Genomic DNA, 24,401 nt, shown 5'->3' on the forward strand with positions numbered 1-24,401 from the left:
CCCAACGTTGTTTTGTGATATTGACCCAGTTTTTTGACGATGGTACAATGTTGTTTTTTGACGAATGCCCAACGTTGTTTTTTGAAGTTGGCCCAATGTTGTTTTTTGACAATTGAGCAACGTTGTTTTTTATGTTGGCGAAACGTTGTTTTTGACGTTGGCCCAACGTTGTTTTTGACGTTGGCCCAATGTTGTTTTTTGACGATTGCCCAATGTTGTTTTTTGATGATTGCCCAATGTTGTTTTTTGATGATTGCCCAATGTTGTTTTTTGAGGATTGCCCAATGATGTTTTTTGAAGTTGGCTCAATGTTGTTTTTTGACGATTGTCCAACGTTGTTTTTTTGAATTTGGCCCAATGTTGTTTTTTGACAATTGAGCAATGTTGTTTTTTATGTTGGTCAAATGTTGTTTTTGACGTTGGCCCAATGTTGTTTTTGACATTGGCCCAATGTTGTTTTTGACGTTGGCCCAACGTTTTTGACGTTGGCCCAATGTTGTTTTTTGACGATTGCCCAATGTTATTTTTTGATGATTGCCCAATGTTTTTTTTTAGATTGCCCAATGTTTTTTGAAGTTGACCCAACGTTGGGCCAACGGTGTTATGTGTTTGCTGGGCTACTTTCTGCATTGATATAGCACTGGTGTGGGAGGACTTGTTACCTCCGCCACCAAAGGTGGATGGAGGTTATGTTTTCACCCCCGTCTGTCCGTTTGTCTGTCTGTTTGTTTGTGAACAAGATATTTCAAAAAGTTGTGGATGGATTCGGACGAAACTTGTTGGACAGGTTGTGTGTGTGTGACAAGGAAGAATCGATTAAATTTTGGTGAAGATTCGGATCCGGATCCAGCGAGTCGAATTTTTTAAAAAGTGATTCTTCACCATTGAGTGATATGGCCAACCAGGTGGAGGTATGCTCTCTACTGAATGCCGTTCTAGTTTTAGACTGCCTCAATAAGAGGCAGAGCTGTTTGCACATTTCCTGCCACATGACCAGCATTTACACAATTTTGACATTAATGAAGTTCTTTTTCAAATTTTCTCAAGATACAGTGTCTTTATATAAAATGGCGTCATTTCGGTCACAATCATTCGACATAATAAAGTGAACTTCCATTTGTCACTTTATACTCGTATGTCAATATATCAAGTGCCGGAACATTAGCTTCGTGCATTGATGATCTGATGTTTACGATTCCAGAACCCAGAAAATAGTGGAAATAAATAACGTTTTTTCCCACAGATTCAAGAATTACTTGCTTCGGATGAAGAAGAACAGTCGCAAAGCAAGACTTACATTCCAAAGTTTTCTGGCAAGTTTGTTTTTTACTTTTTCTGAATCCATCAATGTTCATGTTAAAGCGCGGCGTTACGCGCGCTGCTTGTGAGCAAGGAGGAAGCGGACAAGCGGTAACATATAAACGTCTTTATTGTAAGAGCACACTGTAACACTGTACCGCTACCGCTCCGGGCTGGGCGCCCGGTGTATACCATGAGGCCACGCCTACCCCTCGGGCGTGGCCACCGCCCACTTGGTGCGCGGAATGATGTCACCACGCCAGTGGGCTTTTGTGTCCGCCACACGCGCCCCCCAGAATTCCCGCGCACCTGGAAGGCCAGTTTGCGGGGCAGACGAATGACCCGGCCGAAGCGCCCCCTGGCGATCGGCGGTGTCCGGGGTGCAGGGATGCCAGGTGGGATGCCCCTGGCTGCCCCTGGGATGGGTGCAGGACCGGGGGGCGGCGTGGCGGCAGGGCTGGGCAGTGCCGGGGGTCCGCCCGCAGGAGGGCGGCCCCAACGTGGGGGTCGGGCCACTAGCGGTGGATGGTCCACATCGAGGTGGGCCGGCTTGAGGCGGTCTACCGAAACGCGGTCAGGAGTACCGCCGATGTCCAGGGTGAAGTGCTTCGCCCGGTCTCCAGCACGCGGAAAGGCCCGTCGTACGGGGGCCACAGTGGTGTCTGATGGGCATCGTGGCGGACGAAGACGTACTCCGCCGTGCGAAGCTCCGGGGCGACGTGCGTCGGTGGGTGCCCGTGGCATGCCGTTGGCACCGGGGCGAACCTCTGGGCGGTCTCTTGCAGAACGGAGCGCTGCTGTGCCGCGGACCATGGTGCCGTGGAGTCGGGGAGGAACTCGCCCGGCACCCGCAGCGGTTGCCCGAAGACCAACTCCGCCGCGGATGCGCGCAGGTCCTCCTTGGGCGCCGTCCGGAGGCCCAGCAGGACCCAGGGGAGCCTGTCGACCCAGCCGCCGTCGCGGAGGGTGGCCCGGAGCGCGGCCTTCAATGAGCGGTGAAATCGCTCACACAGGCCGTTAGCCTGGGGGTGGTAGGCCGTGGTTCGGTGCAGCCGGACCCCGAGCCCCTGTGCAACCGCCCCCCAGAGGTCCGAGGTGAACTGGGGGCCGCGGTCGGATGAGATGTCTGAGGGGGCGCCGAACCGGGCGACCCAGGTGGCGATGAAAGCCTGCGCGACATCGGCCGCCGTTGTCGACGCCAAGGGCACGGCCTCCGGCCACCGGGTGGTGCGGTCCACCATGGTGAGGACGTAGGTGAAACCCTGCGAGGGGGGCAGAGGTCCCACCAGGTCCACGTGGACGTGGTCAAACCGGCGTTCCGGCACCGTGACCGGGGCCAACGGGGCCTGGGTGTGCCGGTGCACCTTGGCGCGCTGGCACGCGAGGGACGTCCTGGCCCAGCCGCGGACGGCCTTCCGGAGGCCATGCCAGACGAACTTGTCGGCGATCAGCCTTTGGGAGGCCCTCGCGCCCGGGTGGGACAGGCCGTGGATGGTGTCAAACACCTGGCTCTGCCAGCCCGCGGGCACGATGGGGCGAGGACGCCCGAGGGAGACGTCGCACAAGAGGGCCGCGCCCGCGCCGTCGAACGGCACCTCGGTGACGCGGAGGCCCGTGACGGTGGTCCGCAAGGCCTGGACGTCGGGGTCAGCGGCCTGGTCCGCTGCCATCCGGGCATAGTCGATGTCGAGGTGGACTGCGTGGGCGACGGCCCGGCAAAGGCAATCCGCCACCGGGTTGTCATTCCCCGCGACGTGCTGGATGTCCGTCGTGTACTCGGACACGGCCGAGAGGTGACGCTGCTGCCGGGCCGACCACGGCTCGGTGACCTTGCCCATCGCGAAGATCAGCGGCTTGTGGTCGACGAAGGCAGTGAACGCACGGCCCTCGAGCAGATGGCGGAAGTGCCTGACCGCCAAGTGAAGTCCGAGCACCTCGCGGTTGAAGATACTGTAACGGCGTTCGGGCGGGCGAAGCTGCCGGCTAAAGAACGCCAGCGGTTGCCAAGCTCCACGCACCCATTGCTCGTGCACCGCGCCCACCGCGTAGTCCGTGGCATCGGTGGTGAGGGCGATCGGTGCATCGGGCGCCGGGTGCGCGAGCATGGTGGCGTTAGCCAAGGCGAGCTTCGCGCCCGTGAACGCCGTGTCCATCTGCTCGGTCCAGGTAACGTCGCCTTTGCCCGGCTTACCTCGGAGAGCTTCGTGCAGCTGGGCTGGGCGATACGGGGCAGGAACCGATGGTAAAAGTTCACCATGCCCAGGAACTCCTGCAGCCCTCTGATCGTGCGGGGGCGCGGAAACCCCTTCACCGCCTCCACCTTGGCCGGCAGGGGGACGGCTCCGTGCCTGGTGACACGGTGCCCCAGAAAATCGATTGTGGCGGCGCCGAACCGGCACTTTGCGGGGTTCACAATCAGGCCATGCTGGCCCAGGCGTTCGAAGAGCGTGCGGAGGTGGCGTAGGTGCTCTTCGCGGGACGCGCTGGCGACGAGGATATCGTCCAGGTAGACGTAGACAAAATCCAAGTCGCGCAGGACCCTGTCCATCAGTCGCTGGAACGCCTGAGCCGCATTCTTCAGACCGAAGGGCATGCGCAGGAACTCGAAGAGTCCGAATGGCGTGATGACCGCCGTCTTCGGGACGTCCTCCGGCCTGACGGGGACCTGATGGTAGCCGCGTATGAGGTCCACCTTCGAGAAGAAGGACCTGCCCGCCAAACGGGCGGAAAAGTCCTGAATGTGGGGGACGGGGTAGCGGTCGGGAGTCGTGGCGTCATTGAGACGGCGATAGTCCCTGCACGGTCGCCATCCCCCGCCGGGCTTCGGCACGATGTGCAGCGGCGACGCCCAAGCGCTCTCTGAGCGCCGAACGATGCCGGGTCGCTCCAGGGTAGCGAACGCCGCTTTTGCCACCGCCAGCTTCGTCGGCTCGAGGCGGCGTGCCCGGGCGTAGACCGGTGGCCCGACGGTGGGGATGTGATGGGCCACCCCGTGCTTGACGGCCCCCGCCGAGAAGGTGGGCCGCGTGAGGGCCGGGAAGCCGGCGAGGAGGCGGGTGAATGCGTCCGCTGCCGGAAGCGTACAGACCAACGTGGCCGGAAGCGAACCGTTCGGCAAGCCGCTTGGCAAGCCGCTCGTTGAGCTGGGCAACGCACAAGCGAGCGAGCTGAACGTCTCGGCCTGGACAAGACGTCTTCGCTTGACGTCGACCAGGAGCCCATTAGCGCACAGGAAGTCCGCGCCAAGCAGTGCCATGGGCACGTCGGCGGTGACGAACGTCCATCGGAAAACCTGCCCTCCAAACCGCAGAGAGAGGCAGCGTTTTCCATACGTACGGATGGGCGTCCCGTTCGCGGCAAGCAGCGCGGGGCCCCCACCCGCGGCGTGCTTGTCTGACGTGCCGGCGGGAATGACACTCACCTGCGCTCCCGTGTCGCACAGGTAACGGCGCCCGGAGAAGGTGTCCGTTATGAACAGCAGGCTGCTCGAACGGCCGGCGCTCATCGCCACTATTGAGCGCCGGCCCGGGCGTTTCCCGACCCGTTGAAGGAGCACGGCGGATGACACCGCCGAGCTTCGTGGCCGAACTTGGCGTGGAACCAGCACCAGGTGGTGGAGCTGGAGGAGTGTGGCTGGCTCCGCCAGGCCGGTGGAGTTGGCAGGTTTCCCCGCGGTGGCGGTTTTCGCCGCGGCGGTGGGCGGGGCGTGGCGGCGTTCACGAGGTGCGTATCAGCATGCTGCGTATGCTGTAGAAGCTGATGCTGTGGAACATGCTGCTGAACATCAGCGTCGAGGGCCGTGACGGCCATGCCGACGCTCGCCCACGTGTCCGAAGCGGCGAAGTACCTGTCCGCCTCGGCTGCCAATGCTCGGGGTTCCGTTAGCTCGGTCCCGGCCAACGCGAGGCGAACCTGCGCTGGAAGTTGGCGCCGGAAAAGCGCCTGGAATAGCGAACCGGGGGCTTCGTCGCCCAACAGTGACAGCATATGGTCCATTCGGACCGACGGGCGCGTCTCACCGAGCTCGGGGAGATCCAGGAGGCGGTCGGCCCGTGCGTCGTCCATGAGGCCGAACGTGGCTAGGAGTAGCCGCTTGAGTGCCTCATACTTGTGGCCGTCCGGTGGGTGGGAACCAGACTTCGGCCTGGGCCTCCCAAAATTCGGGAAGTTTAATCGCCATTGCCTTGTCGTTGGCCATTGCAATGGCGTCGTGTTCGGAAGGATCGCTACGGCAGATCCAACGTCGAGGGTCACCAGTAAAGCGCGGCGTTACGCGCGCTGCTTGTGAGCAAGGAGGAAGCGGACAAGCGGTAACATATAAACGTCTTTATTGTAAGAGCACACTGTAATACTGTACCGCTCCGGGCTGGGCGCCCGGTGTATACCATGAGGCCACGCCTACCCCTCGGGCGTGGCCACCACCCACTTGGTGCGCGGAATGATGTCACCACGCCAGTGGGCTTTTGTGTCCGCCACAATGTGACGATTTTATGAATTATATTCGTTTAGCAGTCAGTACCTCATTTTCGTTTTTGGCGCAGCTTCAAAAGGAATGTTTTAGGATGGACCCCACACATATTGCAGGGACATTATGACAAAAAGGATACATTGACAAAGGACATGGGATTCAAATTTTAACCTCTTGGTGTTAGTGGGTAATGTCTACTTTTCTTTTTTTTAACTTGGCCTCGTCCATGTCTTTATTGCGAATTATATTCGTGGTCGTTACCTGTATTGCAGGAAAGGTGCGAGGCAAGTTTGAGGAAATGGCGAAGCAGAAGGAGGAGCAGGAACGCAGACGGGCCGAGGAGGAGCGCCGCCGTCGTATCGAGAGGGACATGGCGGAAAGGCTTCTGCTTGAAAGAGAACTTGCCAAGAAGGCTTTGCAGGTTGGCAGATTTGTTTTTATTTACATTATAGTCAGGTTCACTATGTCAATAAATTATATTTCGTTCAAAATCATGGTAGATTAGCAAACCTATACATTTTTGGAAAGGTTATAGCATAAGGAAACTAAAAATCAATGTTTACATTTGGAGAGATACCTGTATGGCGGCCATTTTGGATTTTCAAAATGGCCACTGTAAAATACATATTTTGTTCTATTTCTGCCTCTAATTACCCTAAAAACTTTTTAAAATACACTAAACCTATATTTTCAGGGACAAGGAATCCAATGAAAGTATCAAATTAGTGCTATGGGGAATGGTAAGACACGAATCAAAGGTTTTGAATTGCAAAATAGTCTTTATATTCGCGATAAGTTGCATAATCAAATACATGTTATCATTTTGTACAGGCAGTTAATAACATCAAAATGTGTCACAATAATTCATATCACCAAACATACACAGGCAGTCAGCAAAATCATACATACACATGCAGTCAGTATAACTTCACATCTACACAGGCAGTCATTGACAAAATATACACAGGCAGTCAATGGCATCAAACATACACGATTACAGAATATGCCATTTAGAGTTCGTCATCACTGTCCTGGGTGTCGTATCCGACAATATAGTCCGCATCGTTTTCACAGTCCGTTCCACACAAGCAAAGGTCGGTCAAATTGATTGGCAAATCGAATTGGTCGAATGGTCGATCGAATCGAATTCGATGAATCGAATCGAATCGAATCGATCGAATTGGTCGAATGGTCGATCGAAGCGATTGGTCGAATGGTCGAATGGTCGATCGAAGCGATTGGTCGAATGGTCGAATTGGTCGAATCGAATTGGTCGGAATTGGCAAATGTAAACATTGATTTTCAGATTTTCCATGTAATAACGTTTCCAAAAATGTATAGGTTTGCTAATCTACCATGATTTTGAACGAAAAAACATAGTGAACCTGACTATTATATGAATTCATGGGATCATACTAAAATATGCCATTTGTGTCTGTCCGTCTGTCTGATGAATTTTTGACGCCAATACATTCCGTCCTTACTTATCCAATCTCAACCAAACTTGACCGGATGACCAAGTGGTTGTAGGTTGTAGGTCCATGGACACAATGAAGGTTGTAGCGCATTAATTTGCCCCCCTCCACAAGGGGGTTTTCTCCCCTGAGCGGGTTTTCCCCTCCAATGCCATCAATGGGTTGCGTGTTGAGGTGTATAGCCGTATTAAGTTAGCTTTATTATGGCGTTTGTCCAAATAAGAAGATTTATCGTGGCTTATTTCCAAAGACGCTTTTAATAACAAAATTAATGATAATCGCATATTGTTAATGTTATTACAAAACAATATTAATACTAATAATGTCCCACTTCCCCAAGGCGTTTTTCCTGCAGTGATAATGTGTATAAATAGCTTATGTTATAGTTATAATGGTATTTCGGTGGGAGCAACGGCTTCGACAGGAAGTAAAAATATTATACACCACAAACACGTATGCTTAGCTTTTTAAACAGTCGCTAATGCTCTTTATAACACTAAATGAAGAAATATGGAGGAATCCCGACATCCGTGAGGTAAGTTTTACTTACAGAACTGAGCGAAGATCTACTGTACTCTATATAACCCACAAATGTTGGGTTAATAACATGGCCCTTTCTGCCACTGCCATGGCATTTTTCATAGCTAACTTTTGAAACTCACTCCTGCTGTTTGATACGAAACTGAAAGGGAGGAAGCTCGGGTTGTGCTCTTTTACCAAGCAGCTAGCTAGCGCTTGCCAAGCCAGCCGTTCCTTAACGGTTTTGAATGGAGTGGTTGCTTCAATGCTTAAACCACTTGGCGATCTCTTCACAAGAAACTTGGTAAATGATCTCACACCCAATGTTCTTGAGACCCGCCCATAGATCAACTGTAATCTATATACCCCAAAGAGGAATGACCCTTCCTGCCCCTCCCGGAGTCTGCGGGTGTACTCGTATCCTAAACCTGAAAATTAAAGGCAAATAAACTTTCCTTTTGTCATACTCATTCTAACAGCATACCTATTACAATAGGTATAACTCGTGGGTATACCGTCAAGGACAGGTAATGGGGTGGAATGGCATTTGATAGGATTGGACGGCATTAGAAAAAGAACAACAATGAAAAGAACAACAATGAACAACAATGAATATTGCGCTCGCAATTACTTTCGGTCTCTATTTTTCACGTTTCACGTTCGGTCTGTCTCTGTTTTCATCTCAACTAAAAAAACAAAAAAAACAAATTACCTTCTCTGTTCGTATCCGTTGTTCATTCTTATTTGTTCGTTCGTTCTTCGACCACGTTGTTCGTGATCACGTGTTCACGTCGTTAAAAAATGTTTCAACTGTCCCCTGAAGAACTGTATTCTGTCAAATACTATAACACCTTTTTCTTCTTCTTCTATAAAAGGATGCTTTCGACTTGCTCACCAAATCTATTCATTCCAAAAAAAAATTCCATCTCTTACAGTTACAGTGCCTCTTTCATACATTCCCTAAACTCTCCAGAACTCCACCCATCCTTCAGCGTCCTCAAACGTATTTTTGACTCGAAGGTCTCAAGAAACTCATTTTGCAAGAAATGTTCGTTTCCCATTAATCGTACATTTTTCAAAATCCAATCTCACCCCTCCCCTCCAAATCTTCCCCATCACCCCTTCCCTCCAAAACTTCCCCATCACCCCTTCCCTCAAAAACTTCCCCATCACCCCTCCCCTTCAAAACTTGCCAATCACCCTTCCCCTCCAAATCCACCCCCTTGCCCCTCCCCTCCAAATCTTCCCCATCACCCATCTCTTTCAAATATTCCCCCTTGCCCCTCCCCTCCAAATCTTCCCCATCACCCATCCCTTTCAAATCTTCCCCCTTGCCCCTCCCCTCCAAATCTTCCCCATCACCCCTTCCCTCCAAAACTTCCCCATCACCCCTCCCCTCCAAAACTTCCCCATCACCCCTCCCCTCTAAATCTACCCCCTTGCCCCTCCCCTCCAAATCATCCCCATCACCCATCTCTTTCAAATCTTCCCCCTTGCCCCTACCCTCCAAATCTTCCCCATCACCCATCCCTTTCAGATCTCCCCCCTTGCCCCTTCCCTCCTAAACTCCCCCCACACCCCTCCCCTCCTAGACTCCCCTCTCACCCCTCCTCCTCAAAGCGTCCTCCCCGCTTCTTCCCCCTTCCAACTTTCACCTTCATCTCCCTCAACCTTCTGCCTCACTCTTCCCCCTGCTCAAATAACCCCTCACTGCGCCTCACCCAGTCACCATCAAACCTTTTGTCCGCCCCATTCTTCCCTTTCTCCAAGCTATTCTGACATCTCTGACACACCTTCAACAGCTCTCCCGACCTCTTCCTCCTCTTCCACATCTTACCCTACCGCTCCCCCCCCTGTTCTGTATCCGATGCTCCCCCTTCCTCTTCTTTAACAGTATGGACCTCAAACATCCGGGGCCTTCGCTCAAACTTGACTGATCTCTCCATACAGGTTGCTTCTGACAAACCAGACGTGATCTGCTTAACAGAAACTTTCCTCCTTCATGATGTCTCTGATTCCTTGGTATCTCTCCCAGGTTACTCCCTCCTCTGGTATGATCCTCGTCCTGGAGGGGGGGGGGGGGGGGGGGGGGGGGGTTGCTATCTTTATAAAAAACTCTCTTCCTCACTCGCCCCGCACTGCCCTCTCTCCACCTCACCCCCAGGAATACCTTTGGCTACGGCTTCCCCTTCGCTCCCACCTTTTGTTCAAATGTGTGTTGTACCGTCCACCAAACAGTGATGACTCCATCTACATCTCGCTGTCTGATAATATGGACCAACTTCTATCTACCCATCCCAACTCTCTCTTCCTCATATGTGGTGATTTCAATTGTCACCATGCCAGTTGGCTGGGTGTGGGTACCATTCTCACCAGCCATGGCTCTTCAGCAAAGGACTTCTGTGACTCACTGGGACTGACACAATCTGTCAATTTCCCGACCCGGATCTCAGTCAACGGAGCATCTTCTCTTCAGGAATTGGTTATGACTAACTTCCATGAAAATGTCTGCTGCTCTTCTTCTGCTCCAATCGGCTCATCTGATCATGTGCTTGTTAAAGTGGACATCTCTCTGACCATTCTCAGATAGCCTCCTCAGCGTCGACGAGTCTGGCATTTCACTCAGGCAAACTGGCACGGTCTTCAAGCAGCCATCAATCATCTGGACTGGTCTCCCATCTCTACCGCCTCTGACATCAACTCATCCTGGGAATTCTTCCAAAGTAAATTGCTCTCTCTCATGCACAGATTTATCCCATCTCGTCTTCAGTTGTCATACCCTTCCTCCCGTCCATGGTACATGGAATCTTGTGGTGAGGCTATTGCCCAGAAACAACTTGCTTTCGTCTCCTGGAAAGCAAATCCAATGGAAGGAAATCTCATCTCCTTTCACAAAGCCCGAAACAAGTGTGTGTCCACCCTCAGGAGAGCCAGGAAACAATATCTCTCCGTTCTCAAGACCGAACTCTCTTATCTGTCTCCCTCTTCCAAATCCTGGTGGCGTCTGGTCAAATCTATTTCTGGTGTTTGTTCCCCCTCCATCCCCTCCCTCACCTCAAACGGCCACATGGCTGACTCCGCACATGAAAAAGCTGAATGCCTCAACTCTGTGTTTGCCTCTAAATCTTGTGTCCCAAACCCATCCCTCTCTGTACCCACCGTACCCAGTCGTACCCAGCTGCTCCTGGACTCTGTGTCCTTTCCTCCTGACAAGGTGGAAAAGTTTCTGTCAACCCTCGACTCTGATTCTGCAACTGGACCTGACGGCATCAGCCCACGGGTCCTAAAATCCTGTTCTTCTGCTCTTTCACTCCCTCTCTCTGTTCTCTTCACCCTCTCTTTTGCTCAAGGTCATCTGCCATCTGCTTGGAAATCTGCCAACATCACCGCTTTGCACAAAAAAGGTGCAAAAACGGATCCCAGCAACTACAGACCAATCAGCCTTCTCCCAATTATCAGCAAAGTCCTGGAATCCATCATTGCTTCAGATATGAAATCTTTCCTCTTCTCCAATGGCTTGATCTCTGATCATCAATTTGGTTTCAGACATGGTCACTCTACTCTGGACATGCTGCTTCTGCTTTCTCAACAATGGATGGAGGTCCTCAATGCCAAACAGGAAATTAGAGCTGTCTCCCTTGACATATAACATGCCTTCGATACGGTCTGGCACCCCGCTCTGCTCACCTAACTCTCCTCTTTTGGTATCCATGGAAATCTCCATGCATGGCTGGCGGACTTCCTCTCTAGTCGTAGTCAACGTGTGGCCCTGAATGGGTTTCTCTCATCTCCTCTTCCTGTTCAGGCTGGAGTTCCCCAAGGCAGTGTTCTGGGCCCTGTGCTTTTTCTGGTCTTCATCAATGATCTCTCTGACTCTTTTGAAAATCCTCTCTATCTCTTTGCTGATGACTCTACTCTCTGTCGCTCCATTCTTCATCCCTCAGATCGGCAGTCTGCAGCCTCCTCACTCTCTGCAGACCTGGACAAAATCGCAGACTGGGCAAACAAGTGGAACATGTCTTTCAATCCTGACAAATCTCACACTCTTACGATGTCTCTCCGAAAAGACCGACTGGACAACCCTCCCATCCACTTTCTGAATAATCCTCTCCAAGAAGTTCTGTCACTCAAGCTTTTGGGTCTCACTATCTGCCATGATCTTTCCTGGGAAAACCACATTTCAAATCTGGCCTCCAAAGCCAGTCGCCGACTGGGCATCCTCCGTCGTGCGAAGTCCTTCCTTGGCACACCTGAGCTCCTTACCACATACAAGGCTTTCATCCGCAGCTCAATGGAATACTGCTCTCCCCTCTGGGCTGGTGCTCCTGCCTCACACCTAGCTCGTCTTCATGCTGTTGAAACCAAAGCATTCAGAATCATTGGAATCTCCCGCGATGAAGCTAACTCCAAGGGCCTCTCACTCACCGCAGGCAGGTTGGTGGTCTTTCCGTCTTCTACCGACTCCTCTCTGGCCTTTCCCCCCAGCTCTCTCTGGGGTCTGTCCCGCAAATATTCCTACAGGTCGCACAAGATCTGCCTGCAACCCTCTTATGGTTAAACTGCCAAAATCAAGACTCTCTGCTCACCTTCACTCCTTCATTCCTCTTTTCTCCCACCTCTGGAACAAACTCCCTCACTCTCTTCAATCCCACTCTACCCTCCAGGTCTTTAAAACAGCTGTTCACCACCATCTCTTATCTTCCCCCATCCAAAACCTTGATCTTTTCTACTCCCGCTAATTTCACCCCAATTCCACTTTTTTGAAATACCGACTTCTGTCCTGGAAGTCCTTGGTGTCCTTGTGTTTTATACTTCTCCCACCCACACCCCCCTTCCCACGCCTCCCCCCCAAAGCCCTCTCCCTCCCACACATCTCCCTGCTCTCAAATGTTGTGTGCTGTCAAGTGTTTGTGTGCTTCCCCTTCTCTTGTCTTCCGCTCCCTCTTTTTATATTGGTATTTTGTTTGTCTGGTTGATTTGTTTGTGAAGTAAATGTCAGCTCTTTCACGAGCCTCGATTCAGTGTACAAAAAAACAACAACAACATCACCACAACCGCCACCAACAACAACAACTATCGGGGATGCCTCTTCGTGGTGGTTGTCCCCTCCAACGCAAGTCGGGGACCAAATCTTCCCCATTGTTTTCTCTCTCTCTCTCACTCTCTCTAACTCTGTCGTGGCCCTGACTTTGTGAAGGCGGGGGTATACCATCCTGGATGTAAGGGATCTCTAGGTCGCTCCTGCGGGATCGATCGGCTGTCTACGTGCTGCGGGCTTGCCCGAGAGAACTGCCTGGGGCTATACAACAACAACAACACCTTTGATGGACTTTTGGATGGAAAGTTACGCTCATCTGTCGCCACCACCATGTGAAAATTAAGCCTGAAGCACCATCCATCGAAATACTATGACATCATCTGACATGAGGAATACTTTTACCAAAGTCTACTTTTTATTGTGAAGAATGGAATGAAAGGAGTTGGAAGATATTTTCTGGTATAACCTTCCATCCAAAACGTCCAAGAGTAAGTCTGTGTCCAGTTATAGACTAATAATTTACTCATTACCTTCGCAAAAGCGGAAGGTTATGTTTTGATCGCTGTGTATTTATTTGTATGTCTGTGTGTGTGTATGTTAATCGCATAACTCAAAAAGTATTCAACCGAATTGCATGAAATTTGGTGGGATGATTGGTTATTATACGGGACACATTTGATTAGATTTTGGGAAACAGATTTGCTCAAATTCTGACTATTTTTAACTCGATCGTATTTCACTCAAAGTTATGAGCGACTGAAGAAGAAGATGTCCATCCAGGACGTCATCACTATAACGCAATCTCCCGCGATCATTTCAACCTCAAAAAAAATTATAATTGCAGATTTGTCAAGAGATGAGGCATATTAACAAACGAATGAAACAGATTTGCTCAAATTCTGACTATTTTTAACTCGATCGTATTTCACTCAAAGTTATGAGCGACTGAAGAAGAAGATGTCCATCCAGGACGTCATCACTATAACGCGATCTCCCGCGATCATTTCAACCTCAAAAAAAATTATAATTGCAGATTTGACAATAGATGAGGCATATTAACAAACGAATGAAACAGATTTGCTCAAATTCTGACTATTTTTAACTCGATCGTATTTCACTCAAAGTTATGCGCGACTGAAGAAGAAGATGTCCATCCAGGACGTCATCACTATAACGCAATCTCCCGCGATCATTTCAACCTCAAAAAAAATTATAATTGCAGATTTGTCAAGAGATGAGGCATATTAACAAACGAATGAAACAGATTTGCTCAAATTCTGACTATTTTTAACTCGATCGTATTTCACTCAAAGTTATGATTTGTATGTCTGTGTGTGTGTGTGTGTGTGTGTATGTTATTCGCATAAATCAAAAAGTATTCAACCGAATTGCATGAAATTTGGTGGGATGATTGGTTATTATACGGGACACATTTGATTAGATTTTGGGAGCAATCGGGTCAAAGGTCAAGGTCAAGGGCAAGTACAGAACAGTAGCTGCGGCGAAGGTATGCGCTCTACCGAGTGCCCGTTCTAGTTTGAGCTTGTATTTGTCATGACAGGAGGCCCTGATTCACTGCATACTTGTCAAGTGTTTTGAAATATTACTCGAAGCTTTCTTGTACAACAGAAATCTGATCAATTGTGTTTTTGTGGGTAATGACGTCATTGGTGCCCAGGAAGCTGGGATTTCCCTGGCATTTCCCATGTTTAAAGGAGGAGTGTTAAAAAACACTTTAAAGAATATAAGCAGCCATCAATCATCTGGACTGGTCTCCCATCTCTACCACCTCTGACATCAACTCATCCTGGGAATTCTTCCAAAGTAAATTGCTCTCTCTCATACACAGATTTATCCCATCTCGTCTTCAGTTGTCATACCCTTCCTCCCGTCCATGGTACACGGAATCTTGTGGTGAGGCTGTTGCCCAGAAACAACTTGCCTTCGTCTCCTGGAAAGCAAATCCAACGGAAGGAAATCTCATTTCCTTTCACAAAGCCCGAAACAAGTGTGTGTCCACCCTCAGGAGAGCCAGGAAACAATATCTCTCCGTTCTCAAGACCGAACTCTCTTATCTGTCTCCCTCTTCCAAATCCTGGTGGCGTCTGGTCAAATCCGTTTCTGGTGTTTGTTCCCCCTCCATCCCCTCCCTTACCTCAAACGGCTACACAGCTGACTCCGCACGTGAAAAAGCTGAATGCCTCAACTCTGTGTTTGCCTCTAAATCTTGTGTCCCAAACCCATCCCTCTCTGTACCCACCATACCCAGTCGTACCCTGCTGCTCCTGGACTCCGTGTCCTTTCCTCCTGACAAGGTGGAAAAGTTTCTGTCAACCCTCGGCTCTGATTCTGCAACTGGACCCGACGGCATCAGCCCACGGGTCCTAAAATCCTGCTCTGCTGCTCTATCTCACCCTCTCTCTGTTCTCTTCACCCTCTCTTTTGCTCAAGGTCAACTGCCATCTGCTTGGAAATCAGCCAACATCACCGCTTTGCACAAAAAAGGTGCAAAAACAGATCCTAGCAACTACAGACCAATCAGCCTTCTCCCAATTATCAGCAAAGTCATGGAATCCATCATTGCTTCTGATATGAAATCTTTCCTCTTCTCCAATGGCTTGATCTCTGATCATCAATTTGGTTTCAGACCAGGTCACTCTACTCTGGACATGCTGCTTCTGCTGTCTCAACAATGGATGGAGGTCCTCAATGCCAAACAGGAAATTAGAGCTGTCTCCCTCGACATATCACGTGCCTTCGACACGGTCTGGCACCCCGCTCTGCTCACCAAACTCTCCTCCTTTGGTATCCATGGAAATCTCCACGCATGGCTGGCGGACTTCCTCTCTAGTCGTCGTCAACGTGTGGCCCTGAATGGGTTTCTCTCATCTCCTCTTCCTGTTCAGGCTGGAGTTCCCCAAGGCAGTGTTCTGGGCCCCGTGCTTTTTCTGGTCTTCATCAATGATCTCTCTGACTCTCTCGAAAATCCTCTCTATCTCTTTGCTGATGACTCCACTCTCTGCCGCTCCATTCCTCTTCCCTCAGATCGGCAGTCTGCTGCCTCCTCACTCTCTGAAGACCTGGACAAAATCACAGACTGGTCAAACAAGTGGAACATGTCTTTCAATCCTGACAAATCTCACACTCTTACTATGTCTCTCCGAAAAGATCGACTGGACAACCCTCCCATCTACTTTCTCAACAATCCTCTCCAAGAAGTTCTGTCGCTCAAGATTTTGGGTCTCACTATCTGCCATGATCTTTCTTGGGAAAACCACATTTCCAAGCTGGCCTCCAAAGCCAGTCGCCGACTGGGCATCCTCCGTCGTGCGAAGTCCTTCCTCGGCACACCTGAGCTCCTCACCACATACAAGGCTTTCATCCGCAGCTCAATGGAATACTGTTCTCCCCTATGGGCCGGTGCTCCTGACTCACACCTAGCTCGGCTTCACGCTGTTGAAACCAAAGCTTTCAGAATTATTGGAATCTCCCGCGATGAAGCTATCTCTGAGGGCCTTTCACTCACTCACCGCAGGCAGGTAGGTGGTCTTTCTGTCTTCTACCGACTCCTCTCCGGCCTTGCACCCCCAGCTCTCTCTGTGCTCTGTCCCCCAAATATTCCTACAGGTCGCACAAGATCTGCCAGCAACCCTCTGATGGTTAAACTGCCGAAATCTCGGCTCTCCGCTCACCTTCACTCTTTCATTCCTCTTTTCTCCCGCCTCTGGAACAAACTCCCCCACTCCCTTCAATCCCACTCCTCCCTCCAGGTCTTTAAAACAGCTGTTCACCACCATCTCTTATCTTCCCCCATCCAAAACCTTGATCTTTTCTACCCCCGCTAATTCACCCCAGATCCACCTTGTTTGAAATTTCAACTTCTTTCCTGGAAGTCCTGGCAGTGTCCATATGTTTTATACCTCTCCTACTGCCCCCTTCCCACGCCCCCCCCCCCCCAAAGCCCTCGCCCTCTCTCAGATCTGTCGATGTCTCCATGTCTCTCGGTCCCTGCTCTCAAATGTTGTGTTTGTGTCCTTCCCCCTCTCTCCCCATCTTGTCTACCGCTCCCTATGTTATATGTTTTATGTGTCGGTTTGTCTTTCTGTGTGATTAATGTTCGCTCTTTCACGAGCCTCGATCTTGTATACAAAAAAAAAAAAATAATAAAAAAAAAAATAATAATATTTGAGTCAGATTGTACAATAATATTTCTCATTTGTTACTCAATATGTTCGCTCTTCGTTTTACACACCCAAATTGGGAATAGCAAACATAGTACTAATTAAAGTACAGAATTATATATTTTAATCTCTTGTGACATAACAAGGCTTCAATGTTAAGGCCTCGTGGGTGGATTTTATTTTGCTTACCTTTCACCTGTAGCCTGGTGTTGGCTTAATGGTTAAGGTGGATGGCTTGAGACCTTAGGGCCCTCATTTTGAGCCTTTGTATATATATCCGTTGAATTAACATCAGGTGGGTTGATTCAGCCTGTCATCCTTCCGAGGTTGGCAAAATAAGTACCAGCTTACTGGCAATGGAGGCACCGTATCAGCGGCATAGCCGCACCCCAGAAAATGATGCAACCAGCAGGCTACACACAAACCACCACCTTTTCTCCTCTTCTTTCTGCAGCACACCTTGCTCTTCAGCAAATAATATCACTGATCTTTTACTGGCAGGACAAAGACGACGAGGAAAAAGAAGAACCATTTGGCGTTTCAAAAGGAAAAATTGAAATCGATGCGAACATTTCACTCAGCCTGGCCGAGCGGCTCACTCTACTGCAGGTGACCTTCTTGTTTTGTATTGTCCTTGCCTCTCCCTCACCCTTACAATCTTACTGCTTTACAATCTAAAACACGGGAGTGAAGGAACACAAATAAATACGGAATGATAAATATGCAAAGAAACGGGAAAGAAAGAAAAAAAAAATCTGGCCGTCTCATGCTGCGCAGTGGCGGACGGACTAGTAAGTGCTATTTATACTTACCATGGATCTACGCTCTGACACTTGGACCAAATTATTCATTAGGCTTCTCTGTATTCTCATAATAAAGATTTGTTGAAAATTAGATGCCAAAAGATAAAAATGTTATGGCCGGGACACACACACACACACACTTCCAAACAGTATGACACTTGGAGTTAACAAGGAAGGAACCATGCGACATGTTCAACTTTAGCATTGTTTGATACCAGCATAACTACAAACATTAGTCCGTTCCTTAAAGTAAGTCATACGATTAAAATCAATCGATAATATGAAGTTTCATGAAACTGGTCCCTGGAGAAGATCTTCAAATAAAATAAATAAATAAATAAATAAAAACCAAAAACCTATTTTAAAAAAACTGCTTCTCCAGTCAAAATAGGCATTCGTGTCTTAGTAGTTGTGGACATCACCTTGATATCTATAAGGAAGGATTCATGGGATGCGGTCACAAGTATTCAAATCGAAATTGTTATCACTTATAACTTGTAAATAACAGTTTTCTCCATTAAAATCCATCAACCTCTCGTCCATTTTGATTGACCGTTGCTGGCCATTTTATTTAACAAAGATACTTCTTCACTGAGTAAGTCAAAGGAAGGGAGTGGGCCTATCGATGTAGAATGCCAAATATCATCCCTTTTGGAGAAGAAGTAGTCAAAGAAAAATTTTGAAAACCACCAAAATCCAATATGTCTGCCGAACAGCTGAACCAATAGCAAAGAAGACGGTATACACTGTGGGAGCGCCAATCAGCACATGGATTTAAGTTGGATTCTGGTTACTTTTCTTTTGCTACTTTTGCACCACGTGTCAGTGTCAGCCATTCCTAGGAAGGGAGATAATTCTTGGGAAAAAGATCTCTCCATTCTTTATCGTGTCGTCTAAAAACATATATGAAACATTTCGTTTAGTGAAAACATATTGCCATTTTGATTGGTCGATGGCTGACATACTGATCTCCCGAAGCAACTTCTACCTTACAAATTGGAAGCATTCCAGTCGATCGACGACGTATCAAATTTTGCATGAGGTTCTGGAGATCTTTGAAACATGGGAAAATTAAATAAACCCAAGATGGCTGCCAAGCCTTTCGACCAATCAGGTTAACTGAAGGATATGCACCAGATACGATGATTTTAAAGATACTTCAATGTTTACAGTTTATTAGTATACCGGCCTCCAAGAAATAGGATTGACAAAATTTGAAGGAAAGAAAAGAATACTAATCCCAGCAAGAACAATAAATAGCTTTCAGCTCGGAAGCCGAATTATAAAAAACAGTGAAAAAGCTTGAAATTTAAAATTGCTTTTGTCTCCTTAACTGATATAATTTATTACCTGCGCCACCAAAGGTGGACGGAGGTTATGTTTTCACCCCTGTGTTTGTTTGTTTGTGAACAAAATAGCTCAAAATGTTGTACACGTATTCGGACAAAATTTGGCAGAGATGTAGCGTATGTGACAAGGACGAAATGATTAGATTTTGGTGAAGATTCGGATTCAGATACTAGAATTTTAAAGTAATTCTTCATCATTGGGAGATAGGGCCAAAATCGATACATAGCCGGATATCTCAAAAAGTTTTGGACGGTTTTGGACGAAACTTGGAGGACCAGTTGGGTGTCTGACAAGGAGAAAGAGATTCGATCTTGGTGAAGATCTGAATATGGATTCGGATATGAGAATTATTTAATTTCTTAAGTGATTCTTCACCATTGAGTGATATGGCCAACCAGGTGGAGGTATCAGTGCCGTTCTAGTTTCTACTGAGTGCCGTTCCAGTTTATTTTTTATATTGCATTCTCAGTTAAAGACCGAAGTTATTTTCCTCTTTAAAGGCAAATTGTCATTTTAGTTGTAAATGACGTGTGGCCAGAGTTTATTAAAAATGGCCAGAGTTTATTAAAAATGGCCAGAGTTTATTAAAAATGGCCAGAGTTTATTAAAAATGGCTGGAGTTTATTAAAAATGGCTGGAGTTTATTAAAAATGGCTGGAGTTTATTAAAAATGGCCAGAGTTTATTAAAAATGGCCAGAGTTTATTAAAAATGGCCAGAGTTTATTAAAAATAGCCAGAGTTTATTAAAAATGGCCAGAGTTTATTAAAAATGGCTGGAGTTTATTAAAAATGGCTGGAGTTTATTAAAAATGGCCAGAGTTTATTAAAAATGGCTGGAGTTTATTAAAAATGGCTGGAGTTTATTAAAAATGGCTGGAGTTTATTAAAAATGGCCAGAGTTTATTAAAAATGGCCAGAGTTTATTAAAAATGGCTGGAGTTTATTAAAAATAGCCAGAGTTTATTAAAAATGGCCAGAGTTTATTAAAAATGGCTGGAGTTTATTAAAAATAGCCAGAGTTCATTAAAAATGGCCAGAGTTTATTAAAAATGGCTGGAGTTTATTAAAAATGGCTGGAGTTTATTAAAAATGGCCAGAGTTTATTAAAAATGGCCAGAGTTTATTAAAAATGGCTGGAGTTTATTAAAAATGGCTGGAGTTTATTAAAAATGGCCAGAGTTTATTCAAAATGGCCGGAGTTTATTAAAAATGGTCAGAGTTTATTAAAAATGGCCAGAGTTTATTAAAAATGGCCAGAGTTTAATTAAAATGGCTGGAGTTTATTAAAAATGGCCAGAGTTTATTAAAAATGGCCAGAGTTTATTAAAAATGGCCAGAGTTTATTAAAAATGGCCAGAGTTTATTAAAAATGGCTGGAGTTTATTAAAAATAGCCAGAGTTCATTAAAAATGGCCAGAGTTTATTAAAAATGGCCAGAGTTTATTAAAAATGGCCAGAGTTTATTAAAAATGGCCAGAGTTTATTAAAAATGGCTGGAGTTTATTAAAAATGGCTGGAGTTTATTAAAAATGGCCAGAGTTTATTCAAAATGGCCGGAGTTTATTAAAAATGGCCAGAGTTTATTAAAAATGGCCAGAGTTTATTAAAAATGGCCAGAGTTTAATTAAAATGGCTGGAGTTTATTAAAAATGGCCAGAGTTTATTAAAAATGGCCGGAGTTTATTTAAAATGGCTGGAGTTTATTAAAAATGGCCAGAGTTTATTAAAAATGGCCAGAATCTATTAAAAATGGCTGGAGTTTATTAAAAATGGCTGGAGTTAATTAAAAATGGCTGGAGTTTATAAAAAATGGCTGGAGTTTATTAAAAATGGCCAGTTTATTAAAAATGGCTGGAGTGTATTAAAAATGGCTGGAGTTTATTAAAAATGGCCAGAGTTTATTAAAAATGGCCAGAGTTTATTAAAAATGGCTGGAGTTTATTAAAAATAGCCAGAGTTTATTAAAAATGGCCAGAGTTTATTAAAAATGGCCAGAGTTTATTAAAAATGGCCAGAGTTTATTAAAAATGGCCAGAGTTTATTAAAAATGGCTGGAGTTTATTAAAAATAGCCAGAGTTTATTAAAAATGGCCAGAGTTTATTAAAAATGGCCAGAGTTTATTTAAAATGGCCAGAGTTTATTAAAAATGGCCAGAGTTTATTAAAAATGGCCAGAGTTTATTAAAAATGGCTGGAGTTTATTAAAAATGGCTGGAGTTTATTAAAAATGGCCAGAGTTTATTCAAAATGGCCGGAGTTTATTAAAAATGGCCAGAGTTTATTAAAAATGGCCAGAGTTTATTAAAAATGGCCAGAGTTTAATTAAAATGGCTGGAGTTTATTAAAAATGGCCAGAGTTTATTAAAAATGGCCGGAGTTTATTTAAAATGGCTGGAGTTTATTAAAAATGGCCAGAGTTTATTAAAAATGGCCAGAATCTATTAAAAATGGCTGGAGTTTATTAAAAATGGCTGGAGTTAATTAAAAATGGCTGGAGTTTATTAAAAATGGCTGGAGTTTATTAAAAATGGCCAGTTTATTAAAAATGGCTGGAGTGTATTAAAAATGGCTGGAGTTTATTAAAAATGGCCAGAGTTTATTAAAAATGGCTGGAGTTTATTAAAAATGGCTGGAGTTTATAAAAAATGGCTGGAGTTTATAAAAAATGGCTTGGGTTTATTAAAAATGGCCAGAGTTTATTAAAAATGGCCAGAGTTTATTAAAAATGGCTGGACTTTATTTAAAATGGCTGGAGTTTATAAAAAATGGCTGGAGTTTATAAAAAATGGCTTGGGTTTATTAAAAATGGCCAGAGTTTATTAAAAATGGCCAGAGTTTATTAAAAATGGCTGGACTTTATTTAAAATGGCCAGAGTTTATTAAAAATGGTTGGAGTTTATTAAAAATGGCTGAAGTTTATTAAAAATGGCTGGAGTTTATTAAAAATGGCTGGAGTTAGAGAGAAGCATCATGGTGTGTCTTTTCAGAGTCCATCAGCGTCCATGGTAGGTCATGGTGGTTCAAGCTCTCAGCCTGGTCGACTGATGCTCAGCTTTGAAGAGCAGGAGCGACGGCGGCAGGAGGAGGAGGAGTGGAAGGCTGAAGAAGAGGCTCGACGTCGCATAGAAGAGGAGAGACAGTCTTTCGTCGAAGCCCGTAGGAGCCTGGTACGTTTGAAACTCATCTTGCATGAACTTATTTTTCATTTCCTTAGATTTTTTCGGAATTTTTATCTCTCTGCTTCACCTAGTATGAAACTACAATACCAGTCATTGGGTGTGAAAGACCATAATGCGGCACCAGTGAGATGACCTTTCCAATGGTATCATTTGAATGCTTTGCTCAAGCTCTCAGAGGTTAATTTTCGAAGGCGATGACTTGACAAGTACCAAAGGCAAAAATTCTTGCACACATGCAAGATCTGGGATTTGGCAGCAACTTTTCTTCATTCACAAGAACGTTCTGTTGTCCGCAATATAGTTCGTCAGAGGTGCAAATATCATTGAGGTTGAACTTTCGTCCAATTGAAATGCATCAATTGCTCAGATAAATTCACATTCCACACTGCTCTCTATAGTGTAGCAGCATGGCAAACCTGTTGTGCATTTTGTGATACAAGCACCAAATTTGGCACAAATGTACATTAATATGTTGCGAACATTTTCAGATATTGGGCCACTTGAAATTCCGTAATTTTTTTTTTCAAATTTTTTCAAATTTCGTAATTTCAAATTTTTCGGGTGACACCGTCACAATTTCGGTCTTCGAGGCCGGCCGATATAGTGGGGCGGCTTAGCCCAAATATTCAAAAGAATTGTGCATTTTGTGATACAAGCACCAAATTTGGCACAAATGTACATTAATATGTTGCGAACATTGTGTGGTCAGCGAAGAAGACGAGAGTCTGAATTACATGTATGCAAAAGACCTTGTGAACCAGTGAAGCAAATACACGGGTAAGCATGAATTAAATCTAGGGCATGATATAATTTCCATGATGTTTACCTCTACACTCAATGGTGGAAGGAGGTAATGTTTTGATCCCAGCTTGTCTGTATGTCTGTTTGTCTGTTAGTCCACAAAATTCCAGACAAAGCTTGTAGTAGTGGTAGTTGTAGTGGTAGTGGTGATAACAGAAATTGTTATATAGAACTGAACTTATATTATTATTATATGCAGAAAATAACTTCATTTCTATATGCCCTGCAGTGGACAGGTTAATTGGTTTATGCACTGAAGGGGTCACCCTGGTGTGCACTGCTGTGTTCTGCCTCACTGAGTTGTTCAGGTATGATGTACTCAGCACAAGCTTCCGGTCGGCCCGGAGGTGGGGGTGCGGGGCCTGTCACGGAACGTCAAAACAAACGGCCTGCCGGGGCCGCCCAAAAGTCGGGCGTGAGGGGCGCGTCCACTAATGGAACGCCTCTCGCTTCCCAGATTGAGGGCCACGTGGTCAGGAGAACCTCGTCCCTTCCGGTCACACTTTGCCTATCGGCCGGCCTCGAAGACCGAAATTGTGACGGTGTCACCCGAAAAATTTGAAATTACGAAATTTGAAAAAATTTGAAAAAAAAAATTACGGAATTTCAAGTGGCCCAATATCTGAAAATGTTCGCAACATATTAATGTACATTTGTGCCAAATTTGGTGCTTGTTTCACAAAATGCACAATTCTTTTGAATATTTGGGCTAAGCCGCCCCACTATAATGGGGTTAAAGGTTATAATTTTACATTGGCTAAATGTTTCATATTCACTGTGCAAGCTGAAGGAGACAAGATTGACTTGTCTGGAAGGCTTGGATCCTTTATCTCTGAAGGTTTGTGGTGCACACTACATCTACAGTGTCTTCAGAAAGTATTCACACCCCTCAACTTTTTCACATTTTGTTGTGTTACAGCCTGAATTTAAAATGGAATAAATGGAGATATTTTGTCACTGATCTACATGTAGTACCCCATAATGTCAAAGTGGAATTTTCTTTTTAGAAATATTAACAAAATAATTAAAAAGTAAATACAGAAATGTCTAATTTACAAAAGTATTCAACCCCCGGAGTCAATACTTCATAGAAGCGCCTTTGGCAGCGTTTACAGCTTCAAGTCTTCAAGGTTTGTCTGTATCAGCTTTGTACATCTGGATTTGGGGAGTTTCTCCCATTCTTCCTTGCAATTTTTCTCAAGCTCTCAATTGACTTCCGTTTCCGGTCTTGCTGGCGATGGTTCATTTTTTCGCAGCTCTCCACCGAAATCGAAGTTAAGTAATTGT

At 46.4% G+C, this 24,401-nt stretch overlaps 1 protein-coding gene across 12 annotated transcripts in view; it reads left to right on the forward strand.

The window, feature by feature from the left end:
- NEXN (nexilin F-actin binding protein) overlaps positions 1-24,401 on the forward strand; it is a 93,056-nt gene that overhangs the window by 43,999 nt on the left and 24,656 nt on the right. For 7 of the 12 annotated variants that reach the window (XM_078767058.1, XM_068133731.2, XM_078767056.1 and 4 more), the window contains exons 4-7: positions 1,244-1,313; positions 6,040-6,188; positions 17,482-17,589; positions 22,122-22,301. In XM_078767058.1, coding sequence (XP_078623184.1) covers positions 1,244-1,313; positions 6,040-6,188; positions 17,482-17,589; positions 22,122-22,301 — 507 coding nt within the window. The remainder of the gene's footprint in view (positions 1-1,243; positions 1,314-6,039; positions 6,189-17,481; positions 17,590-22,121; positions 22,302-24,401) is intronic. The other 5 variants (XM_078767062.1, XM_078767064.1, XM_068133730.2 and 2 more) reach the window with 1 other exon arrangement.

This window comes from Myxine glutinosa, chromosome 13 (genome assembly GCF_964187855.1).
Source record: "Myxine glutinosa chromosome 13, kmMyxGlut1.1, whole genome shotgun sequence".
In the NCBI taxonomy this organism is placed as follows: domain Eukaryota; kingdom Metazoa; phylum Chordata; class Myxini; order Myxiniformes; family Myxinidae; genus Myxine; species Myxine glutinosa.